General features: G+C 34.8%; 1 protein-coding gene across 5 annotated transcripts in view; it reads left to right on the plus strand.

The window, feature by feature from the left end:
- Positions 1–23976, plus strand: part of LOC128228531 (uncharacterized) — a 61840-nt gene that overhangs the window by 27465 nt on the left and 10399 nt on the right. The window contains exons 2-3 of one of the 5 annotated variants that reach the window (XM_052939895.1): positions 4648–5091; positions 21507–22143. In XM_052939895.1, coding sequence (XP_052795855.1) covers positions 4679–5091; positions 21507–22143 — 1050 coding nt within the window. In that variant the 5' untranslated portion in view covers positions 4648–4678. Of the gene's footprint in view, positions 1–4146; positions 5092–8100; positions 8136–21106; positions 21204–21506; positions 22144–23976 lie in introns of those variants that run through there. The other 4 variants (XM_052939894.1, XM_052939896.1, XM_052939897.1 and 1 more) reach the window with 4 other exon arrangements.

Below are 23976 nucleotides of genomic sequence, written 5' to 3' on the forward strand. Positions count from 1 at the left end.
CCATTGAATAAGTGACTGTCGGGCTCCTTCTTGATGTTTGAACTTAACCATTGTTGTGTCCCTTCTTGTGATTTTCTTATAGTCACGTGGTCTTGATGCAGTCACATGGTATGTTTGTGATCAATAAAATGTCTTGAAACACATTGCTATTTTATCCATATGCTGTGCAAGATATGTTCTGTTCATATACTTTATAAAACAGCAACTACAATCGAACGTCAAACAATTGCCTATGGTTTTGTTTAACGACACACTGCCCAACATGTCCAAGATTCAAGATTCAAGATCCAACTTATTTATTAAGTGACTTGAACACAAAGTGTTCCTCATTTCATGATATAAATAATACATTCAATTAAACATATATCTAACGATAACATGAATGTTTAAATGTTTGACATGAAAAAAGAAAAGAATGAATATTTTTGACATAAAACTTTAAATTAGATACCTTTACATTACACTAACACCTCACCTTGAGGATGGACTTACAACTAATTAGTAAATATTTAGATTATATTTTTCATGACGTAAGCTAGGTTTTTAAGATACATTATGGTAAAATAGCGATACACGACGCCACAAGTCATCAACCTTAACATAATTGCCATCGCCGGTCTTCACAATAGTGCAAGTGTGCATTCTTGTTCATTATACGAAAGAATGATGCCCGTCACTACAGTGTGCTATACATCTTTTACGTGAGCATGCAATTAATTTAAATGATTGAAAGGTTAATTCTAGTGGTTTATTTACACCTTGACATCGTGATTAATTAGTTGTTCGGTGTTTTGCATCAAAGGCATATCAGGATAAGTTAGCATAATTGCATGGGGTGTGACGGAAAAGACATCTGGAGATAAATGTTTTATTTGTTGCCGGCGGTTTATAGAGAATTTTATGTGAAGCAAAAATGAGATTTCACTAAAAGTTAAATAGCAATTTGATATTTCTCACTGTTTTAAAATCTTAGCCCACACTCACTTTCAAATCAAACGTCACCGCGCACGGGGCTGAGAGACAATTTCTACGAAGTCATTTCCGATCGCAAAGATTGCAAGTACAATTTGGTACGCTTTTCGGAAAACTACAATAAAATGTCATAAGGCATAATAATGCAAAAAGAAATATGGTTTGTTTCAGTATAATATCGCAATACATCGGACTTCGGAAATACAGCTTTTTGTGCTTTATCGATGAAATATATTATCATGATACACTGAAATAAATTAAGATATTATTTAGTTAGTACTTTATAATATTAAAAATAAATCACAATTTCCTTCTTGTGGAATATAAAGCATATAATAACTGTTATAGGAAAGAGGGTTGACCGGTATTTCTCACTTCCGATCAAGACACCAAATAGTTCTTACACATCGCTATAGGTCATATATTTTCGTACAGAGTAGCAAAACTAGTGAAGGAATCAATGATCCTTGCCTAATGGCACGTAACATCACAAACGCGGTTAAGCACTTAAGTATTTAAAGTTCAAATGATTATATACGGGATCGCTGTAAAACAAAATGAATGTCCCCCTGCATTGAATGTTTGTAAAGACAAATACAAAAACCTCATGGTTATCAAGTCATGATATTGCATACGTGTGCACGGGCACATACGTCGGACCTGAAGGTTGTGTCATTGTGTAACATATGTGCCGATCTGTGCAATACCCACACGGGACACATGTTGAATATTTCCATTTTTGTGCTTGCGATTAAAGATATAAGACGCTTTGTTTGGGATCGATTATGTGCCTTAGGGTGATACGTGAGCATGCACATTTAAGTTTTCGACATGTCAAAATTTGAGTCATAAGTGTTTTAATGGTTTACTTCCTGGACAATATGTAATGATATTTTCATTTTCATTTTACGGCAAGTTACTTGCATCTTTACTGTATTTAATATTTATCTAACTGAACTTAACTCCACGTATGTTTATTTGATACGTCTCTTTTCCTAATAATCCATATACGCATAACTGTTTCGTATGGGAAACGTGCAAAAATTACGTACTCGCGACCGACGTAATCCGACACATTGACGTCTTGTTAAGACTGACCAATTAAAGACAATTGCAACAAAAACTCAGTGGTCGGAAAACGACATACACGTTTAGATTGTTAATAGAGTAGAATTATGTTCACCCAAAGTAATGGCTACAAATGTTACGTCTTTTTTTTTAAATCGATTGCCTGATTACCATTATTATTTTGATTGTTATTGGTGATTGTTTGGATTACGCAATGGTCTTCGCACGTATCATGATATTAATGCATTTTAGGTTACTGCCTTGGTCAGTGAAGCTGATTGGATGCAGGGGAGGGGTGTTTAACAAGTTAGTTAGTCAACATCCTCACATTTGTCGAAACATTTACAAGTAGTTTATTTGGGTGTGTTTAGCTTGTCTGGTACCTGGTTCTGGCCTTTTGACTCTGGGGTTATTTCACGACAAAATAAAGAGTTTGGTACCGGGCTTGTCCCTATAGCTGTAACATTACAGACTTCTTATACAAACTAGTGTTCTTCTCTGCATGCAATAAATCATTTCAAAACCTCTTTATTCCAATCAGACAACAACATGCTTCATCTCAATCTCGTGTTTTTGTATAATTGCACTTTTGTTATTTCGATTTATATTACGGACTCATATCAAAGCCAAGTTTCGTTTCTCATGTCTGAGTACACGGATTAATAAGGGCGTGACTGCCTAGCTGCAAATCTTGTCTTCTAGGAAACTTATATTCAGACGAGTTTTGGAAACTCCCACAATTATTCTGATTGCCAATGTAAAGGATACGGAAAACGTCTCTTCTTGATGTATCATACATATTGTTGAAACTGATAACCTGTTGTAAAATAGCGATTATGTGAAAAATAAGTTGTTGTAAAAATGTTATAAAGCAGTATAAGCCAGACAAAATGTAACAAGATAAGATTAGCGATCACTGCCTCTTATGCATAGAAATCAGTTCGATTCCTTTCAGTATTTTCTTTAGTGCTTGTTTTCATTACAATTAATTTCAAGACATTTCAAGGCGGCGTAATAATCGAAAACGTCTGTTATCTAACATTTTAATGTAAGAACGATTTCATTGAGCACATTTGATTTCTATTCATCTTTTTTAAATTGCAGTTCAAGCTAGGGAATTTATTGAGACCAATTTAAATTCCGGCGGGATTTCATCTTTATGCCATAAGGCTACCAATTCAATGAACAATAATGTTGAGTAACCTCTTCGTAAAATCCATGTCAAAAAGCGAGATGAGGACTCTTTACAAAGGGTTTTACTTTTAGCCCAATGTATTAACTTATATCAGCTAACGCATAAACGGTATTACAACATACGTCGCCTGTTAACCTGCGATTTGTTAAATTATAAAATGCATTAAACTAGTCTTTGTAAGTACGTTTTTTCATGGCCAATTCAGTGTCATGAATTGCCATTTAAGCAGTTTTGTAGATCATTGGTTTATATACTTGCTAAGCTTTCTAATATTACATACAGGATTTCAAAATAAACCGTAATATGTCGAGTTCTAGCACTGAAATATATTGCGTTTAATATCATCGTATACAGCGCATAAATTCATTAAATGAAAAATGACACTGTAAAACGCATATAAAGAGGAAACCATACCATGATTATTTAAAGTAAAGTTTCATATTCTATCTGTAACACGTGGCCATGACTTTGCTATTATAAATGATTTATTATTTAACCGCGTAAAGTGAATTGTTAATAATAATTAAATATCATTCAAAACGAAATGCGTATCGCCGACACATCTAAAATCACGTATTTCCGTAAATATCAACATCATAGTTCATCACTTTTATCTGCCATATTGTAAACGTTTTCAAAGGGGATACAAAAATGTCAGCAGTACATTTATAGTTAAATGCTGCAATATAAATATCGCATAAACAAAATATAATCCGAACAAATATCTTAAGAATGTATTATTAAACTTAATTACAATTTTATATCCAGAACTTTGTACAAAAAGTGAATTAGTGAAATAGATATTATGGAAATTATGTAACGCGGGAGACTGTGATTTCACAGGTCGGTTGTCGTTCAAGTATCATCTGATTAAGCGTGAATATCGCATGAGACCACTTTATACGGCTTGCATATCTAAGGTGCAGTTGGGAGACACTAGAGACGCCTGACATGGACAAACAGTAGAGGGCTACAGTTTCTTTATCTTCTGTGATGTTGACACTGTGTATATTGCTGACTGATTAATGCTGGATCACACTTCTTATTTTAAAACATGCATTTAGGCTACGATAAAGATTTCTTTCTAAATTTGGACGAAAACTCGACCGATATCATTTCGAAGTGGTGGCACTACTGACGGACATATTGCACTCAACCAATGTTGCTTTTCTTACGTCAGGGTGTCTTTTGAGATTACATTTTATCTATTGAGAAATATCGCGGCAGCAGATACGTTTTTGCATTTGCATACTAAATCTGGATGTGAAGCGGTATAGAGGTGTGAATTCTGCAGAGGACTTTGCGCAGTACGAAACTTTTTTGCGATATAAACGTTTTGAAATTAAACATAGTGAACAGGTTTAAAGTGTTATATTATTCAAGTTTAACGGAAAAAAATAATATTATTTCAGATGAATTTAAAATCAAAAGGCCTTAAAAACGATGGCGTTTAAAAAGATTGCAAGATTTCGATCGCAAAGCTGCCCCGTTGATGGGACTTGGAATAAATATTTTGGTGACATGGATTGCAGAACGACCAGAGAGGAAAGTCTCAGAAGAAGACCAACCATAGCTACTACCGGACCTGATAAGTCACGACCCAGATCAAACAAAGGATTAGGAAATGACTTAGATAGTCAATTTAGCAATTGTGACAGTTTCCGAAAGGACTTAACAACTTCTCAATCAGCAGGAAATTACAATTTAAGATCTAATTACAATAGGTATGGTAAAGAAAATATTGAGAATTCGATAATCACTAAAGATCAAAGCGAGTTCAAGACACACGACAACAAGGACTTTATTGTTGATTGTAAAAATTGTGAGGAGGCTAAGTCTCTTCTTCAGGAAACTGGGTAAGTTGATATTTGACAAGCAATAATATAAGTGTTTTTTTTAGATTTTAAATACTTCAATAAATAAAATATCAGGTTTAATTTATCTTCTGCTTGTTTTTACATAATTATGCCTAATATTCATTTTTTTACATTGTTTGATATCATTACAATTAAAGTTGATTCATTTCTGACTCGTGTGACTGGAATATATTATTAACCAGATTTTAGTATATCTTTCCATTTTGGTGGATAAGTTCAAATTTAAGCGTGACCAGTTTTAGGTCACTTCTATCCGTACGGATGTCCTATCACGTAGGCTCCATACAACTTGGACCTCGTACAATATTTGCAAGTGCAAATACCTGCAAATAGTAACATCAATGATAATATTTGTCAATGTCGTGGCGCATTTCATTGATAATTTTCGTACCATGAACGCTTTACAATTGGCGTAAGCGATGGTGAACTGTCAACGAACAATCGGGCGTCTAGACTGAACATGAATTGTGCCATTGTGCGTGGCAATCAGGAAATTAATGAAATTTGTATCGTTATATCCTTTATTTCTTTTTATGATTTGTGTTTAGCTTTTTTATAGCGGACATCTATATTCTGATCATGTTGTAAATCGTATCATTCTAATTTTAAACTACTTGAAACTAAATTTAAACTTTCGGTTCCGTATTTGGATCAGCTCACATAACACTGAATGCGCCTTTGATATTCGTTGTAAATTGTGATTGTGATTCGTTTTGTCAGCTTGGATTTGTCCAATAAAAGAACAAACTTACATTAATAGGAATGGCCTTGTTCGCTTTAAAAAAATGTTTGATATTTTTGTTTATTTTATGGTTTTATTATGTGGTTTCTGGACGTTTATAGAGATTTATCAGTGACATAAACGATATATTTTACTTAGTTCAATAAATTTTTATGTATAATTTTCACTATTTCGGTATTATAGCCCGACCTTATGTTCAAATTAGACTACAGCACACACGGGGCACGGGCACAATTTCAACAACGTAATTTGTGTAATAGCGCAAATGCTTAAGCGATTTGCTTTTGTTCCAGTGTAAGATTGCAATAACTATCATCTCGTGAAGATTAAAAGTAAATTTTTCACTCCTTGTTTCGACATTCGTGAACCATTGTTTTTTTTGCTCACTCGACGAACTATATTTATGTCTTACACTCAAACAATCAACCTCTGTAATTGAATGATACATATTTCTGACTAATATATCCGTGTTTTGTGCAAATTTAAGAATGCTTGATTTGACAGTTCCAAGGCGTACCCCAATTAACTAACTGCGTACTGCAATGAAACTAAAGTAAAATTAATAACATAACAGTGTTGTTAAGATGATGCTGACTAAGTTTGTCACGTCTTCGTGGTTATTATTATTATTAGGATAAGTTTTTGGATGAGCGCATATAAACAAACCCCAGTTATTTTTATTCTCATGGTTACATGGTCATGGTCATTCAATATATTTATATTATATTTGATAATCCCTTTAAATGAACTACGTGAATTCATATATATATATAATTATGTTTTTGCTTGGTGTAAAAAAGGAGGCATTTGATTATCCATATTATTAATTCGCAAGAAATCCGCTTCTTTCAGACCAACAGTTGTTTTAAAACATATAAGTTAGGGTAAGGTTAAATCGGCAGAATTCTTTTCAAATGCAATCTTGATTTAATATTTGTCCAGACAGTTCGGTGACCAAAAATAACCATATTTTGCATTGATGACCAAACCTCAGACTAGTGTTGCGAAGATCACGTCGAGGATGACAAAATAAAATATTTATTTTCTGCATTGCTGAATATAAGATATGATGTTGCATTCAATGGGACTGTCATGACTTTGCAGCAATACTAATTGATATGTGTTCAAACGTTGTTATTGAACGTTGACAAGCTGTAAGAGTTGCGGTCGACCCTGAGACAAAGTTTGTATTGTTGAAATGTTCACGACTCCTCTTGCTGCTCCTCTGGTCTGGATAGCCTGCTGACATTCCCTTTTCACTGATAAAGAGAGTAAAAATTATGTTGTTGCTTTCCATGAGTTGATTCAACTTTGATTACCTATCTACTAATCAAACGTCTGGTGTTAGACTTCTTCAGATTCATTTAAAAACACTCATGAATATAATCGGCGAAATTTTATTTTACATCCTAAGTTTGTCCGTAATCTGTTACAACGTAATACAAGTTTAATTTCAAGTTGAAAGCTCTAATCAAAATCAGCGGCATGTTAAAATCCTTAACTGTAAGGGTTGGTATCCTGAGATAAAATGGTACATTTTCAATGATAAATGATTTGGGTATCATTTGCCCTAAGGCCAAGCCGGCTTGAATAAAGTATTATTCAAACTGGTACTACCGAGATACAAGCTTGTTTTACCATAAAAGCATTGTTGTTATGCAAATTAAATTGTCCTTTCTAACGTATGAATAAAACAAACATTATACTCGTGTTGTTTAATTAAGTTCCACTCGATTCACGATACGAAATCCGTTGTAAGTCAGCATACAATGGAATAACACAAAATCAGAAGGGAAGAAACTAAGTCTCCTCGTGTGAAATCTTATCGTTATATCAGTTATTGTTGCTACATTGAAGCCAATTATAGTAATCACTCTTTATTACGTCTTAAAAACATAAAATATGATGTGGAAAAGCCTTCAAACATTATGTAGACAGTGAAACTCATTCGAATTCAGCGATAACAACTATACTCCTATGAACAAGCTAATGTAAATAAATCTGATGAAGATACACTGACATAATGACATTTTGAGGGCGCAGTTTTTGCACACTTAAAAGCTGTATAAAATAAAATGCATAACTTCCCGTTCATCGCAGGATTGTTAACTACAGTTGATATGATGCATGCTATGAGGAACAAAGCAAACGTTTTACAGGAAAACTTACAGGAAGACATTTGTTTTCCTTTGAAACCACAACAACAACATGAAAACCACATGGACCAGATTAACCTCCAGTAATCTCATTGGCTGTGCTACATGCAGTTCCGACATGGCATGTAAATATAAACTATTAAAATTGTCATAACTGTATTATGTACTGTTATGTGATGTTCTGAGTGTTCGTTTTTCTCTTTGTTAAAGGATATGCAATTTACTTTTACAAGCGTTGAAACGGATTTTATGCATTTTTGGCTGATCTTCGGTTTGAAGGAAGATATACGGTACATAAATAACACGTGACTTTTTCATAATTTTCGATGAAAACTCACTTCAATCAACTCGATACCGCTGTTTAGCTCACACATGTGTTAACATATCCATTTTCCATGAAGGGAAACATAAAATAATTCTCAAAACATCTTTACAAATCTGGCCAGAAATCTGTAACCTGATGTCTTGTTGTCATTGTCATCAGTATGTGCTACCGTTCTGTAATCCCTTAATCTTACTTGATTTTACTCATGTGTGTGTTCGCCGTGTTAGTCAGTTTTTTTCTGGTCTTTTTGGATTTTGGCTTTTGATCTTTGTACCATATTGAAAAATATCCCAGTCGGTTTTGGCTGTAAGGCTTGTCCCTAAAGTGTCTATTCATGAATTTAAAAAGATACGTTCACTGGTTATACAAATACATGTATACATAAACTTGTTTTATAAGCACATTCTATACATCTAATTGCACAAATTCTTTAAAAAACAATTCAATCAAAAAGGTGTCTAGAATGATGTTTTAAATTTAGCAATCTGTATGTCTACCATTTGTAGCAATTACTGCTCTGCACCTAGACTTTATTGACACCATATATCTGTGAATGTATTTCTGTTTGACATTCTCTCACTTCCGACGAATATCACGCCTGGGTTCACCTGTATTATGTTGATGGGGCAAACCCCTATCCTTCCCTTAAAGCATGTCCCACACTCGTTCTATTGGGTTGTGTTCTGGGTTTTCTGCAGGCAAATCGACAGCATTGATGTTGTAAGCTTTTAGCATATTCTGAGTTTCCCTTGCAAAATTATGCCCCGATTAGTTGAAAATTTGAAATCAACACTGGTTAAATGATGCCGTTCTTTTACATCGCGTTTAAATTCCCTTGGAAAGATACAACGCGGGTCTTGGTGTACTTTGAGACTTCTTCCAAGACCACAACGGAACCACCGACGAATTGGACAGCATTCTCTGTTTCCCTCTCCCATCAATCGGAAAATCGTAGTCATCGTCTCGCGCGGGAAACCGTGACAGAACAGTGCTATTTTTTTCTTTCTAGAAATCGATAAAGTACACCTTGAAAATCAATTTCATAAAATAGACGTTTAGAAATTTGTTCGGTGCAGAAAAACGGTATACAGTAATGCAATGAAAGTCAACTTTCATATGTTTAATCAATCATTAAGACAAACACTGATACAAAAAAGTATTAATATCTTCTTGTCTGCGTGTTTACAATCGAATTAATTTCTATTTGAATATACTGACTCCAGTTATGGCAATACAATTAAGCCAATTTGTAAACAATAAAGGAGACATCTGACATCTGTGGATGCATGACGTCGAGAGGACAAACGATTTTTTCATGTAGGGCAATTATTTAAGCGTAAGATAACTAGCAAGATAACTTAAGATTTTAACATGCTTTTTTTTTAAAAAAAACGTTTATATTTATTGAAACAATTAATAAGCCCAGATGAATACATTCCGACAGAGTGTTGATTTGGAAGCTCAATATGCCATCAAGGAATAAAAGAAACACCATCGGTTTCACAGTTCAATAAGAACCAGAGGTCAGACTCAGACAGGCAGTGGTACCAATGTGGATATAAGAAAACTTTCAAATTATAATGTAATTCAGCAAAGTACACCATCATCGCTAAGCTAAAAGGACAGTAAAAGCATATCAATCGTTAGTTACATGCCAAATACACATGATAAGAACAATAACATGCTAGTTAGACATAATAACATGTCGTTTAAACATTGTGCATGTATGTTAGACATTATAGCATAAGAACATTCATCCTACTCATGCTGTTATTATATAATAAATGTGAAACTCAAAAGTACCATCGTTTACAATACGTGCATCGTCGGCAACCACGGTACTTAATTCCGTTCAATATCATAACGAAGCAAAGCGTAGTAGTGCATCGGCGGTATCCGACGATGACATACATGACCATCTCTATTATTCAATATGCTGCCCCAAAACGTCGTATTATATTAGTTTTCTCTGTAATCTTAATGGACAAGACTAAAGACACTCATTGATTTTTTTAGATATACGCATGGGCTAATACGAGTGGGCGTGCTTGATTTCTAGCATCAGACGTATGAGCTGCTGGAACCATGATACAGTTTTTACAGATATAACAGATATAATGATACACTAAACTGAATACTTGAGGTTGGATTGCAACAGCGTGCATAATGGAGTAATGTTTATCTGGACTAGACGGTTCTTTTGTAATTGTACGCCCTTTGAAAAACTTACCTGTAGACATTTATGTAATCCATGATATTGGTGGGTTGTAGCGAATTTCATTCCAATTAATTTGTTCATTCCGGTAATGAAAACATTAGACAGGTCCTAGTCTATATTGTTCTTGTATGTTGACTGAAATGTAAGAGCTCGGAATGTTATCATCGTGTCAATGCATGGACACGATGTCTGCTGCGGTTTATATATTATATGTTCTGCGTGAGAATATTTTGTACGTAAATCCTGACAAGCTTTTATATTTGAATATCTCATCTAAAGGTCTAGATTAACAGTTTATTTCGTATGTGTACAACATATTACATATTCATATACTTGCTCCATTCTTATAACAATTTTAAGAGATAATGTTAACGTTACTCTTGCACGTTTTTATACATGTATGGAGCCATTTTGATAATAATAATAATTAATAATAATAATAATAATAATAATAATAATAATAATAATAATAATAATAATAATTAATAATAATAGTAATAATATGAAGATTAAATAATAATGAAATTTAAAACATTTTTTAAACTATAACGGGGTTTAATATATGTACAGTATTTTTGGCGGTACAAATGTATATTAAAGTTACGATTAAGATCCAAATTAAAAAAAAACAACTGTCATGAGTAGTAAAGATGTAGTAAAGAGATAGCCTTTGAAAATAAAAAAAAGTAACTTATAAAAAGTAAACGTTGATATATAGCTTCTCAGGTTGTTTTCGTCTGTATCAAAATACGATCATTAAACGTATAAAATAGCATCTAATTATATATCTCAACATAGGAGATAATCGGAAACCACTTAAATGCAAATCATTTAAAGGCCCAGTACCACTTAGGATTAAAAATTTAGAGAGACAAATAACAGTGCGTGTATACTATGATAGAGTCGCAGATAATATCTTATAAAATGCCATGGTCCAAACGAATCTTTATTAAAATAGCTATATGTATGGGAAATACCAACGAAATCCCTAACTCGACCATTGACGCACTATATGCTTATGAGGTAGATAAGTGGGTGGAGAATAGCTCTTTGCAAACAGTACCTGTGCCTTTGTCGGACTCTTAGTGAGATATTAGACTAGAGAAATAACTAGAGAAATTCTGAACATATATAAATGAAATGAAGAAAATTTAGCTCCTGTTCCTAAAATAAATGTGATGCAAGTATTTTCGAAAGAAAAATTACCATTGATGTTTAGTGAAAATCGTCGACTTGATGTGCCAATACTAATTGTCTTATTAACTCCCATTCCTTCAGTTGAATATAAGTTTTTTATCAAAAAGCCAAAAAGGTTAAGAAAAGTCATTTGGATATACAACGATAAAGTTTCCGACAAGTATGGCAAGAATGGATTCTTAGATGGCGAGTTAATACATTCCTTTATGCATTGGTGAATATTTTAAATATTCAGATATGCACTGGGACAATCATGACAAGCAGCAATACTAATTAATACCTTTTAAACATTTGTCAAGTTTGTGATATTGAACGGTGACAATGTGTACGAGTTACATACGGCCTTAGGACAAAGACTGTACTGGTGAAATGTTTACGACACCTCTTGCTACTCCGTTTGTTGCCAGTCATTTTTCACTGTTCCATCAAACACCATCTAACTGGTGTACTGAATGAGTCGAGCATGTATTTCTTGTAAACACCTTGTGTTAATTGAAATTGATCGGGTATCTTTCCATTGCACGCTGCTCATCAAACATCTGAATTAATATTTCATCAGACGCATCAAAAGAATACAATCTACTGAATAAAAGATCATGACGAATGTGTCTGCAATCTGTTACAACGTACAGTGACATATGAATGAAAGCCCTTGAAGTGTTCAAGTAAACAAACACAATTACGTTGTTTTATCAAAGGCAATTGAAAACCTCAGCAAATTCAGCAAAAAATCATGAAAATGAAGGAAAACAAAACAGAAACGAGTACAACATTTTAAGTTATTCTCATGTGAATTTCAGCGATATATCCATGAACCCAATTATAGTAATCACTCTTGACTTTTTAGAATAAAAACATATGTAGAACTGTTTCACACGTAATCTAGAGTGATAAACTCATTCAAGAAACAACGTTTTCAGTTCGAATTCAGAGATAACGACTCTACTGCTACAAACAAGCTAATGCAAACAAATCTGATGAAGACACACTGACATAATGACATTTTGAGGGCATTATTTTTGCACGTTCAATATGTTTTTGCACACTTAAAAGCTGTTTCAGAAAATGCATAACTTCGCGTTCATCGATGATTAACCACATGTTATGGGAGGAAACACATATATAATTAAGGGAATACTTAGAAAAAAAAACCCCCTATTTTCTTTGCCTAAGCCTAGGTGGTAGACCATATTATGCATTAATGGAGATAATCCTGAAGAATTTACGTGTTTATATGCACCGATGAACTGCAATACCAAAACGTCAAATCTTTGGGAACACTGACAGCTTCCAAGATATAAAACCCCATCATTTTCGATAAACTGTTTATTATTTTTTGTTAACGATTGTCTTTTATATCTCTTTTGTGCTATTGTTTGGATTGTAGTTGTTGATTTAAACGATGTACCAAAGATAATTAAGAGGAGCAAGCCCAGTATGCAAACTATTTTGCATTGAACTGATTGAAAGGAACAAGGATTAAAATTTCACATATACAGGCATAAATACACCGGAGCCTAGTTACCTTTGTAATTGCAAAACAATGGTTAAGAGGTATCCATCTTTTTGAAGGCTACGTTGGTACCTGAACTTGTTAGATGTTCAAGATGTTATTATCGAACGCTATTTCTGACAAAGTTCGAAACACACACACACACACACACACACACACACGCACACACACACACACACTCACACATACACACACACGCGCGCGCGCACGCACGCACGCACAAGCACGCACAAGCACACGCACACGCGCACACACACACACACACACACATACACATTGTTTTGTTTATGCATACAACTAGTTATACAATACAACAAAACTAGAATATAAATTCAAACTATAGTTTAGGTTGCCACATTGAAACGGTCAGTAAAAATAAGATTGCATTGTCCGAGTACTTAATGATACACTGGAAAACACAGGGACAAGCCTCGTAGTAAAAAAACCCGGTTTAAATGCAAAAGGCAAGGACCCAAAAGCCACACATGTATCAACAAGTGCTCACATCACATGCCAATAAACTATCACATTTGTATTCGCCGGCTAGGCTGGTCTTAGAAGTTTCCATTGCATAATCAAAATCAGGATTTACAGGTTACACTCAATGGCATGAAACTGTACGGTGGTCTGGTATAAATAATCGTAAGTCAACATTCCTGCATGAATGTATGAATGTTTAACCAATAGCAAAGACAAAAAACTAATGCAAACATCGTCTACAACAAAAGGATATCTTTTGGTCTGCGTATACAATCAAGCTAATTTTGCATTTGAAGATACCGACTACAGTTAATGGCAATAAAATTAAGCCAATTTGTAAACAATAAAGGAAACAGTAGACATCTGTAGATGCTGGGGAGCACACCGAAAGATTCTGTGTCTATATTGGTTATCATAAGAAGCAGTTCTTTATTATTTAATTCAACCTTGGGCGTAACAATAATGCTTTATGGATTTTGTTTTAATTTTCTAAGCATATTGAAAGAAATCAAAGTCAAAACCAACCAGCTTCGTCTAATCAAGCTGTTACCATGTACTTTAAGTAGTTTTATGTTTCCTCTTTTTCGTCTGTACCACGTAACGCACAATAAATTCGTGTGCGACAGCAGTCAATTATACAAAACTGGTGTAAGTCTTTGGTTTCGTTCAAGTTGGCCAATATATTTATTGATTGGTCAATATTTATCCGAAAATTTATTTTGACCAATGAAATCATTTAAATTTACAAACTTACTGAAATATAACCAGTGGACAACTTATCCAAGATTTATACATTTGGCTACAGATGACGTTCTCGCCTCTATGATTTCAATTTATTTCAAAGATACTTACTCAAAATAATTCCCCAATTTATCGATTTTGCTTAAGTCCCTAATAACGAGGTCCACTTTATTTCACTATTACTTCTTTGGTATATCTTATGCAATTTTCTCATGATAGAGAGTTGTGAGACATTTAATGAAACATATGTCTAAGGATTACCATAATAAACTCCTTTTTGTTATGAAAAAATGGAGTATAAAGCAATTATCTTAGATACGTGAAATAAGCGACTTAACTCTGTTATGCTTAAGATGTTTTGAGATATTGGCGCCATATTTTCATGTAGCAAACGACGCCATCTTGATAGAATCTTCATGAACAAAGCTTAAGCAACTCATTGGCAAATTATATCCATGGAATAACACGAGTTTACGTTTTTGTATCTTAGCGTCAGGCGTATGGGCTTTTTGAACCACAATGCATGACTTAGCCTTGTCTGCTTCTCCTGAATTCATACTGAGAAAAGTGATAGATTAATACAGTAAAAAATGGGCGAGGTTAGAATGCAACATCGACTATTACAGAGTTTTGTCAATCTGCACTGGGATGTTCATTTTGTATACCTGTTATGTTCCAGCATTGAGGCTTTTCTGTAGATATACGTCATTCACATAAATTCCTAGTTAATTAAACTTGATATTCAGTTCTACCCATGTTTTTTACAAATTATGTAAAAAAAAATACGTTCAAATTGTTCTTAGACATTCCATTGTTTGGTCTATGCGAATTTCTTATCATTTGTACTTCATATATATTATCACGGTAACTCTTAACATTAGACAATGTATTGCATGGCTGATAATTAATTGTGTGCTAGCACACACGGCTCATTTGTATGCCAACTGATACGAATTGGATCTTGGAATGTGCTTATATATTACTTCGGTGATATCATTTTAGATTCGATGCTTGGACACGAACCGTAGAGAAGTTTTCTGAATTTCTTATGCATGTTTTGCATGAGAATAGCTTGCATACAGTCTTGAAATCTGAAAATAGCTGTAGCAGCATTTTTGTAGTAAACTGTTTATATTAAAGCTTACGATAATAATCTGTGTTCATATTGGCATTTGCTATCTGTTTCATGTACTTATTTTTTAATTTTCAATCAACTGGTTTTCGATAGTATTTTAACCTTCGATAATATTTATCATGATGACAAAAATGACTCTTATTTACTTTTTCAAATGTATTTTAAATTTAAGATTTGCATGACATCTTACAATGATGAATGTAAAAAACTGTGATATGTTAAACAAAAAATCAATCAAGAAAAATGCAAATATCTTTTGTCAAAGTAAAGACTTCCAAAACTTTAAAAGACATTTTAGTATTTCATTATACAACTTCCTAATCAAACTTGTGGTTTATAAAATTCCGCTAATTAGAATACTTTCAGTCGATTCTAAACAATTGTATCTGTACAGAACATCTGTTACCCGAGGCATTCGAGGAGAAACATTGATCCATTTAATTTTTCTTGCTATATGTTCCGCAGTTTGTGAATCGGGATAAATTTCATTCAACAAAAGCTGAGCACACCTCTATCTTACAAAGTCAAATTCGTTTTTTTTGCTGTCCGAGAATACTAGTTTATGAAAATGCATAGAATAGTGGTTCCGATAACAGTAGTAAGTTTGGCTTTAAAGGAACTCGCTCATGTTTTGTAAAATGCACTTTTTTGTTTGACGAAATAAAGTGTGTCAACTCATTAGGAGTTTAAAACTAAGATACGAAAAGCTGGAACATTTTTCAGCAAATGTTGATATTTGCTCAAAATTCGTCTTTGAAGACCACAATTTGCATTTGCGTTAATCACTTATTTACAGCTTTGTTGTTGCGTAATTGGTTGACTCACATTATCACGTGATGTTATCAATCTATTGCAAAGAAGTAAAAACATCGTGTGTTTTTTCTTCTCTCTGGTTAAATAGCCGAAATACACAGCAGTAATTGCCTTGGAAATAGCAATGTCTGTAAATGGTGTTCTGTTGGTTAAAAGGGATGACCTGTTGCCACTCAATGTCTGTAATTGGTGTTCTGCTGGTTTAAAGGAATGACCTGTTGCCAATCAATGTCTGTAAATGGTGTTCTGTTGGTTTAAAGGGATGACCTGTTGCCACTCAATGTCTGTAAATGGTGTTCTGTTGGTTTAAAGAAATAACCTGTTGCCACTCAATGCCTGTAAATGGTGTTCTTTTGGTTTAAAGGAATGACCTGTTGCCAGTCAATGTCTGTAAATGGTGTTCTGTTGGTTTAAAGGAATGACCTGTTGCCAATCAATGTCTGTAAATGGTGTTCTGGTTTTTTTGTGTAAAGGAATGACCTGTTGCCACTCAATGTCTGAATATGGTGTTCTGCTGGTTTAAAGGAATGACCTGTTGCCACTCAATGTCTGTAAATGGTGTTCTGTTGGTATAAAGCAATGACCTGTTCCTACTCAATGCCTGTAAATGGTGTTCTGTTGGTTTAAAGGAATGACCTGTTGCCACTCAATGTCTGTAAATGGTGTTCTGTTGGTTTAAAGGAATGACCTGTTGCCACTCAATGTCTTTAAATGGGGTTCTGTTGGTTTAAAGGAATGACCTGTTGCCAATCAATGGCTGTAAATGGCGTTCTGTTGGTTTAAAGGAATGACCTGTTGCCAATCAATGTCTGTAAATGGTGATCTGTTGGTATAAAGCAATGACCTGTTGCCAATCAATGGCTGTAAATGGCGTTCTGTTGGTTTAAAGGAATGACCTGTTGCCAATCAATGGCTGTAAATGGTGTTCTGTTGGTTTAAAGGAATGACCTGTTGCCAATCAATGGCTGTAAATGGCGTTCTGTTGGTTTAAAGGAATGACCTGTTGCCAATCAATGGCTGTAAATGGCGTTCGGTTGGTTTAAAGGAATGACTGTTGCCACTCAATGTCTTTAAATGGTGTTCTGTTGGTTTAAAGGAATGACCTGTTGCCACTCAATGTCTTTAAATGGCGTTCTGTTGGTTTAAAGGAATGACCTGTTGCCAATCAATGTCTGTAAATGGTGTTCTGTTGGTTTAAAGGAATGACCTGTTGCCAATCAATGTCTGTAAATGGTGTTCTGTTTTTTTTTGTGTAAAGGAATGACCTGTTGCCACTCAATGTCTGTAAATGGTGTTCTGCTGGTTTAAAGGAATGACCTGTTGCCACTCAATGTCTGTAAATGGTGTTCTGCTGGTTTAAAGGAATGACCTGTTGCCACTCAATGTCTGTAAATGGTGTTCTGTTGGTATAAAGCAATGACCTGTTGCTATTGAATGTCTGTAAATGGTGTTCTGTTGGTTTAAAGGAATGACCTGTTGCCAATCAATGGCTGTAAATGGCGTTCTGTTGGTTTAAAGGGATGACCTGTTGCCAATCAATGGCTGTAAATGGCGTTCTGTTGGTTTAAAGGGATGACCTGTTGCCACTCAATGGCTTTAAATGGTGTTCTGTTGGTTTAAAGGAATGACCTGTTGCCACTCAATGGCTGTAAATGGCGTTCTGTTGGTTTAAAGGAATGACCTGTTGCCAATCAATGTCTTTAAATGGTGTTCTGTTGGTTTAAAGGAATGACCTGTTGCCAATCAATGGCTGTAAATGGCGTTCTGTTGGTTTACAGGAATGACCTGTTGCCAATCAATGGCTGTAAATGGCGTTCTGTTGGTTTAAAGGAATGACCTGTTGCCAATCAATGGCTGTAAATGGCGTTCTGTTGGTTTAAAGGGATGACCTGTTGCCAATCAATGGCTGTAAATGGTGTTCTGTTGGTTTAAAGGAATGACCTGTTGCCAATCAATGGCTGTAAATGGTGTTCTGTTGGTTTAAAGGAATGACCTATTGCCACTCAATGGCTGTAAATGGTGTTCTGTTGGTTTAAAGGAATGACCTGTTGCCACTCAATGGCTGTAAATGGCGTTCTGTTCGTTTAAAGGAATGACCTGTTGCCACTCAATGGCTGTAAATGGCGTTCTGTTGGTTTAAAGGAATGACCTGTTGCCACTCAATGGCTGTAAATGGTGTTCTGTTGGTTTAAAGGAATGACCTGTTGCCACTCAATGTCTGTAAATGGTGTTCTGTTGGTTTAAAGGAATGACCTGTTGCCACTCAATGGCTATAAATGGCGTTCTGTTGGTTTAAAGGAATGACCTGTTGCCAATCAATGGCTGTAAATGGCGTTCTGTTGGTTTAAAGGGATGACCTGTTGCCAGTCAATGTCTGTAAATGGTGTTCTGTTGGTTTAAAGGGATGACCTGTTGCCACTCAATGGCTGTAAATGGCGTTCTGTTGGTTTAAAGGAATGACCTGTTGCCACTCAATTGCTGTAAATGGCGTTCTGTTGGTTTAAAGGAATGACCTGTTGCCACTCAATGGCTGTAAATGGCGTTCTGTTGGTTTAAAGGAATGACCTGTTGCCACTCAATGGCTGTAAATGGCGTTCTGTTGGTTTAAAGGAATGACCTGTTGCCACTCAATGGCTGTAAATGGCGTTCTGTTGGTTTAAAGGAATGACCTGTTGCCACTCAATGGCTGTAAATGGTGTTCTGTTGGTTTAAAGGAATGACCTGTTGCCACTCAATGTCTGTAAATGGTGTTCTGTTGGTTTAAAGGAATGACCTGTTGCCAATCAATGTCTGTAAATGGTGTTCTGTTTTTTGGTTTAAAGGAATGACCTGTTGTCAGTCAATGTCTGTAAATGGTGTTCTGTTGGTTTAAAGGAATGACCTGTTGCCAGTCAATGTCTGTAAATGGTGTTCTGTTGGTTTAAAGGAATGACCTGTTGCCAATCAATGGCTGTAAATGGCGTTCTGTTGGTATAAAGGAATGACCTGTTGCCAATCAATGTCTGTAAATGGTGTTCTGTTGGTTTAAAGGGATGACCTGTTGCCAATCAATGTCTGTAAATGGTGTTCTGTTGGTTTAAAGGGATGACCTGTTGCCACTCAATGTCTGTAAATGGTGTTCTGTTGGTTTAAAGGGATGACCTGTTGCCAATCAATGGCTGTAAATGGTGTTCTGTTGGTTTAAAGGAATGACCTGTTGCCAGTCAATGTCTGTAAATGGTGTTCTGTTGGTTTAAAGGAATGACCTGTTGCCAGTCAATGTCTGTAAATGGTGTTCTGTTGGTTTAAAGGAATGACCTGTTGCCAGTCAATGGCTGTAAATGGCGTTCTGTTGGTTTAAAGGAATGACCTGTTGCCACTCAATGGCTGTAAATGGCGTTCTGTTGGTTTAAAGGGATGACCTGTTGCCAATCAATGTCTGTAAATGGTGTTCTGTTGGTTTAAAGGAATGACCTGTTGCCAGTCAATGTCTGTAAATGGTGTTCTGTTGGTTTAAAGGAATGACCTGTTGCCAATTAATGGCTGTAAATGGCGTTCTGTTGGTTTAAAGGAATGACCTGTTGCCAATATTTTGGCGTTTATAATCAACACTCTGACAGATAGATATGATATTTAGATTAATATTGTAAATATTTAACTGAAAACAATATTATACGTGTTTGTTGTCGGTTCGACAAAAAACATAAGCAAATTTAACGCTGGAGGAAATGTGATTTCAAGTTTATTGGCAATGGTTTGACTTTATCACACTCGTGGTATTAAAATTTAAGCGAACAAACGCCGCATACCTAAGCACACGCTCTGACGAGATAAGATCCATTATCTTTCGATAACACACTTTTTGTTCCAGACCTCAAGAATTTTATAACATTTTTTTTGCATGTAAACGCAATGTTCAATTAATTTTAATTAGTTTATGTTACGTCAAACTCGCGACTTCTTTCGTAGATTGTCTTATCTCTGCATTCAATGATTACGCTATAGTTTCGCAAGTAGACGTGCATGTGAAAAAAGAGACGGGAAGGAACAAAACCGCGATAAGATTATTTTAATGAAGATAGTTAAGGCACTTTGACCCTTAAAGGTTAGATTGGGCCATCAATCAGACATGTTTGCCAAAGTTCACCTCTTGAGGACTTATTTATCTGAACTTATTATCAAGTGATAACCAAATCAAAGGCAATGACTGGAAGCACATTTCGTGCGCCAAACAGGCGGATGGATTATCCCCCGTGTTATCATTAAGGCTTAGACAAATTCTTAGTGAATATTAATACAAATAAGCCAAACTTTGCAAAAATAACCCACTGTCATATCAATTGGTCAATTTTTATGTCATCATAATAGTTCGATTACAGAAACGAACGCTTCGACATTTTACACGTTGTCTTATTACAAGACAAGTATAATACAAGCATTCCGCATATGCGCTGTGTAAATTGTAGTGAATGGCAGTGTCTAAATCTCAGTCATGTCAAGTGAAATAAATTGTCTATATCAAGTTTAAACTTATATACTTTGTATATATAATAAATAAAGTAGAAAGTTGGTGTAATTTAATTGTGCGCAGGGCAATACTGTGTCTGTTTAATTTCATCCACAACGTTAAAAGCGTAATTCATTTCAATTAGCCATATTACTCAGAATATTTCATCATAGTGAAAGTATAAAAGGATAAAACCGTATTTTGAAATTATAAAGTTATAACAAGTATCTGAGCGTCAGACAGATATCTTTTTATGAGCTGATATATTATAAACGTATGCTATATGTAAGTAGCTCTCTGTATGGACGTAATTTTGACAATGCATTCTGGAAGAGTAATAATGAATATAATATGTGTGATGGAAAAATATAGCAATTTTTAATGTTTTCTTCAATATAAATGTCCCTGAAAATAAGCTCTCGTAAATACCACACTGCGACCTTCAAAGTAAGGCTGAACCTTAGCAGACAGATGAGTTCCATGGAGATTATAGCAGCAGGTTTTCTATCATTTATCATTTTGTTGATCAGTTGATAATTTCCGACATGTTATCACTAGCTTAAGAAATTTTGCGCTTGTATTTTACAGGGACTGTTGTTCGTGTGAGTGCCAGCACGACAGGTCATTTCAAGTGTTACAGGACGAGTCAAGAAACAAACGAAGAAGTGCGACCTCGGGACAAAGACAGCAAGGAGTGCAGGATATCAAATACAAATCGCTCTCACGCTGGGACAATTTTAGCTTCATTAGAAAGCCAACAGTCGAAAGATTTCAGGGACATCAACTATACAACATATTGAATCTCGCTCACTCTTGGATTAGACGCAATATGGGTTTGTTTGTTTTCGAGTGTTTTATAATATTAGTAGTATTTATAAGTATAAGTGGGACTGTAATGTTAATTAACAATCACAATGACAAGCCAGACAAGTTTGATAAAGTTTTGCCAATCGAACCATTGACGTCAAGCGAAAACAAAGACGATGAATACTCCGACTTCTGGGTGTCAGATGATTATAAAGACATAGTGACTTCACATGAGTTGAAGGATAACAATCCAGCAAATGAATATAAACATGTAGTGTCATTACATGGTCATAAAAATATGATGCCAGCAACTGATCAAGCGGATAAAAGAGAGAAAGACAAAACAAATTATATGGATACTGTTTTACCATTGGAGAAAATCGGAAAATTTGGAGAAGATAACAGTAATGTGGTGTTAGTAAGTATCTTTAATTTTTTCCCTTAATTTAGTACATTTTCTTTCTTTTTAGTTCCCTTGGTAATTATCTGGCGCACTTAAGATTGAACTGTCTGGCACTTTCTGTGAGTTTCACTTAGTAGTATCAGCAAACAGACATTACAGCGGAAACCGCGATATCATCTATCTAAATAACATTGAACATTGATAGGTGTTCGCACGATTCACCATTTGTGTTTTATTTTCAATTTAAATGGGTATCTGCAAGACAACACTTAAATAGCTCAGATAAAAACTGAATGAAATGATAACTTTTTTAAAAACCTGTTAGAAACTCAATGTGAGGCAGCCTGAAACAATCAACTTTGATCGACCCCATTCAGCTATATCATCATCTTATTAATTTTTATTCTTATTCTTCTGTTATTAAAGTCAGTATATATTATGTGAAGCATTTGAGTGGCTTATTTCAATTGACATAAATTTCACCATTTCCTCAATTTTTCATCAGATAGGCATCACTAGCTTTATATGAAATTGCAAGAGCGTGGGAAATGGAGCATTTTTATGTAAACATTCTTAAAGCGTTTTTCATAAACGTATTTGTTTTTGCAATCTCAAAACGCAACTTATCTAAAACGCATAAGTGGAACAAAACGAACGAAGATGAAAGGAAATGGGAATGACGGTGAAACTTTACACAGCACACCTGCAAATCTTCCAATCTGATTTCATTAAAACTAGGCACAATACCTCACAATCCAGTTTATTATCGTAAAAACAAATAAATTGAACAATCCTACTGCTTGAGGCTTTTGTGAGGTAGTTGTGTTTACAGGATAAGCTAAGCATATCAAATGAAAAAATCTTTGTTTAACCCATTTATAAGATGTTACACCTGTTATAAGGAAACTAACATGAGTCAAATGGATAATTTGTTTAAAATAGACATTGCATGATGAACATTCGACGTTTGATTGCATCATAAGTAATAGAACATGTGCAATTAAACAAAACAAGTGCGCCATCCTTTGATTAGAGCGATAGTCTGTTTAATAGTTCGTGTTGATTCCAATTCTTTGATAACGCCATTGAAACAACATGATAAAGCCCAGTAGCCAAAGACTCACACTTGTTATGTTTATTGGCACTGAGATTAACAATCAAAATGTGCTGAAACCAATTGAAAGACAAAGGCAAACTAAGAACACACAGAGAGTAAACTTCAATGAAGTCAATCAATAAATAACGTGGGTTACTCCCTTTGGACGGTTTTACTGGATGATTCGTGGTCTAGTGGCAACACACTTGACTGTCAATCCAGGGGTCACATTTTCGATTCCCCGCCGCACCACTAGAAAAAATAATCGTCTATCGGAAGTGATGTTAATTGGGGCTCCCATGTGACATTTCTATACATTATGCGCTATGCTCCAAAACACTTTAAAATAACTAACAATCTTGTCGGAGAACTGGCCGAATGCGTGCGAGTGTAAATAAGCTGTCACACACTGGAACGGTCAGTGGAAACGCATAAAAAACGAGCAGTAGTGCACAAGCGAATCTCTACAATTTTTCATCAGTGCCTATAGTGTAACGTAACCCATATGTTCGAGATCTAGGACATGATTGAGGATTATTATTTGATTTACTAGCTTTCAGTCTGACACATTATCATTCAATTTAGACAAATAAAATTAGCAGTTAAATTTCATCCTTGAAAATTTAACGGTAGTAGACTAATAAAGATCACTATAAAATGAAATATCAAAATTAAACTCCGTCGCTAATCTATCAAACTCGACTTAAGCCGATAATATAAATAATAAATCTCGGAAGTTATTAATTTAAAAG

Source organism: Mya arenaria, chromosome 3, assembly GCF_026914265.1.
Source record: "Mya arenaria isolate MELC-2E11 chromosome 3, ASM2691426v1".
NCBI lineage: Eukaryota > Metazoa > Mollusca > Bivalvia > Myida > Myidae > Mya > Mya arenaria.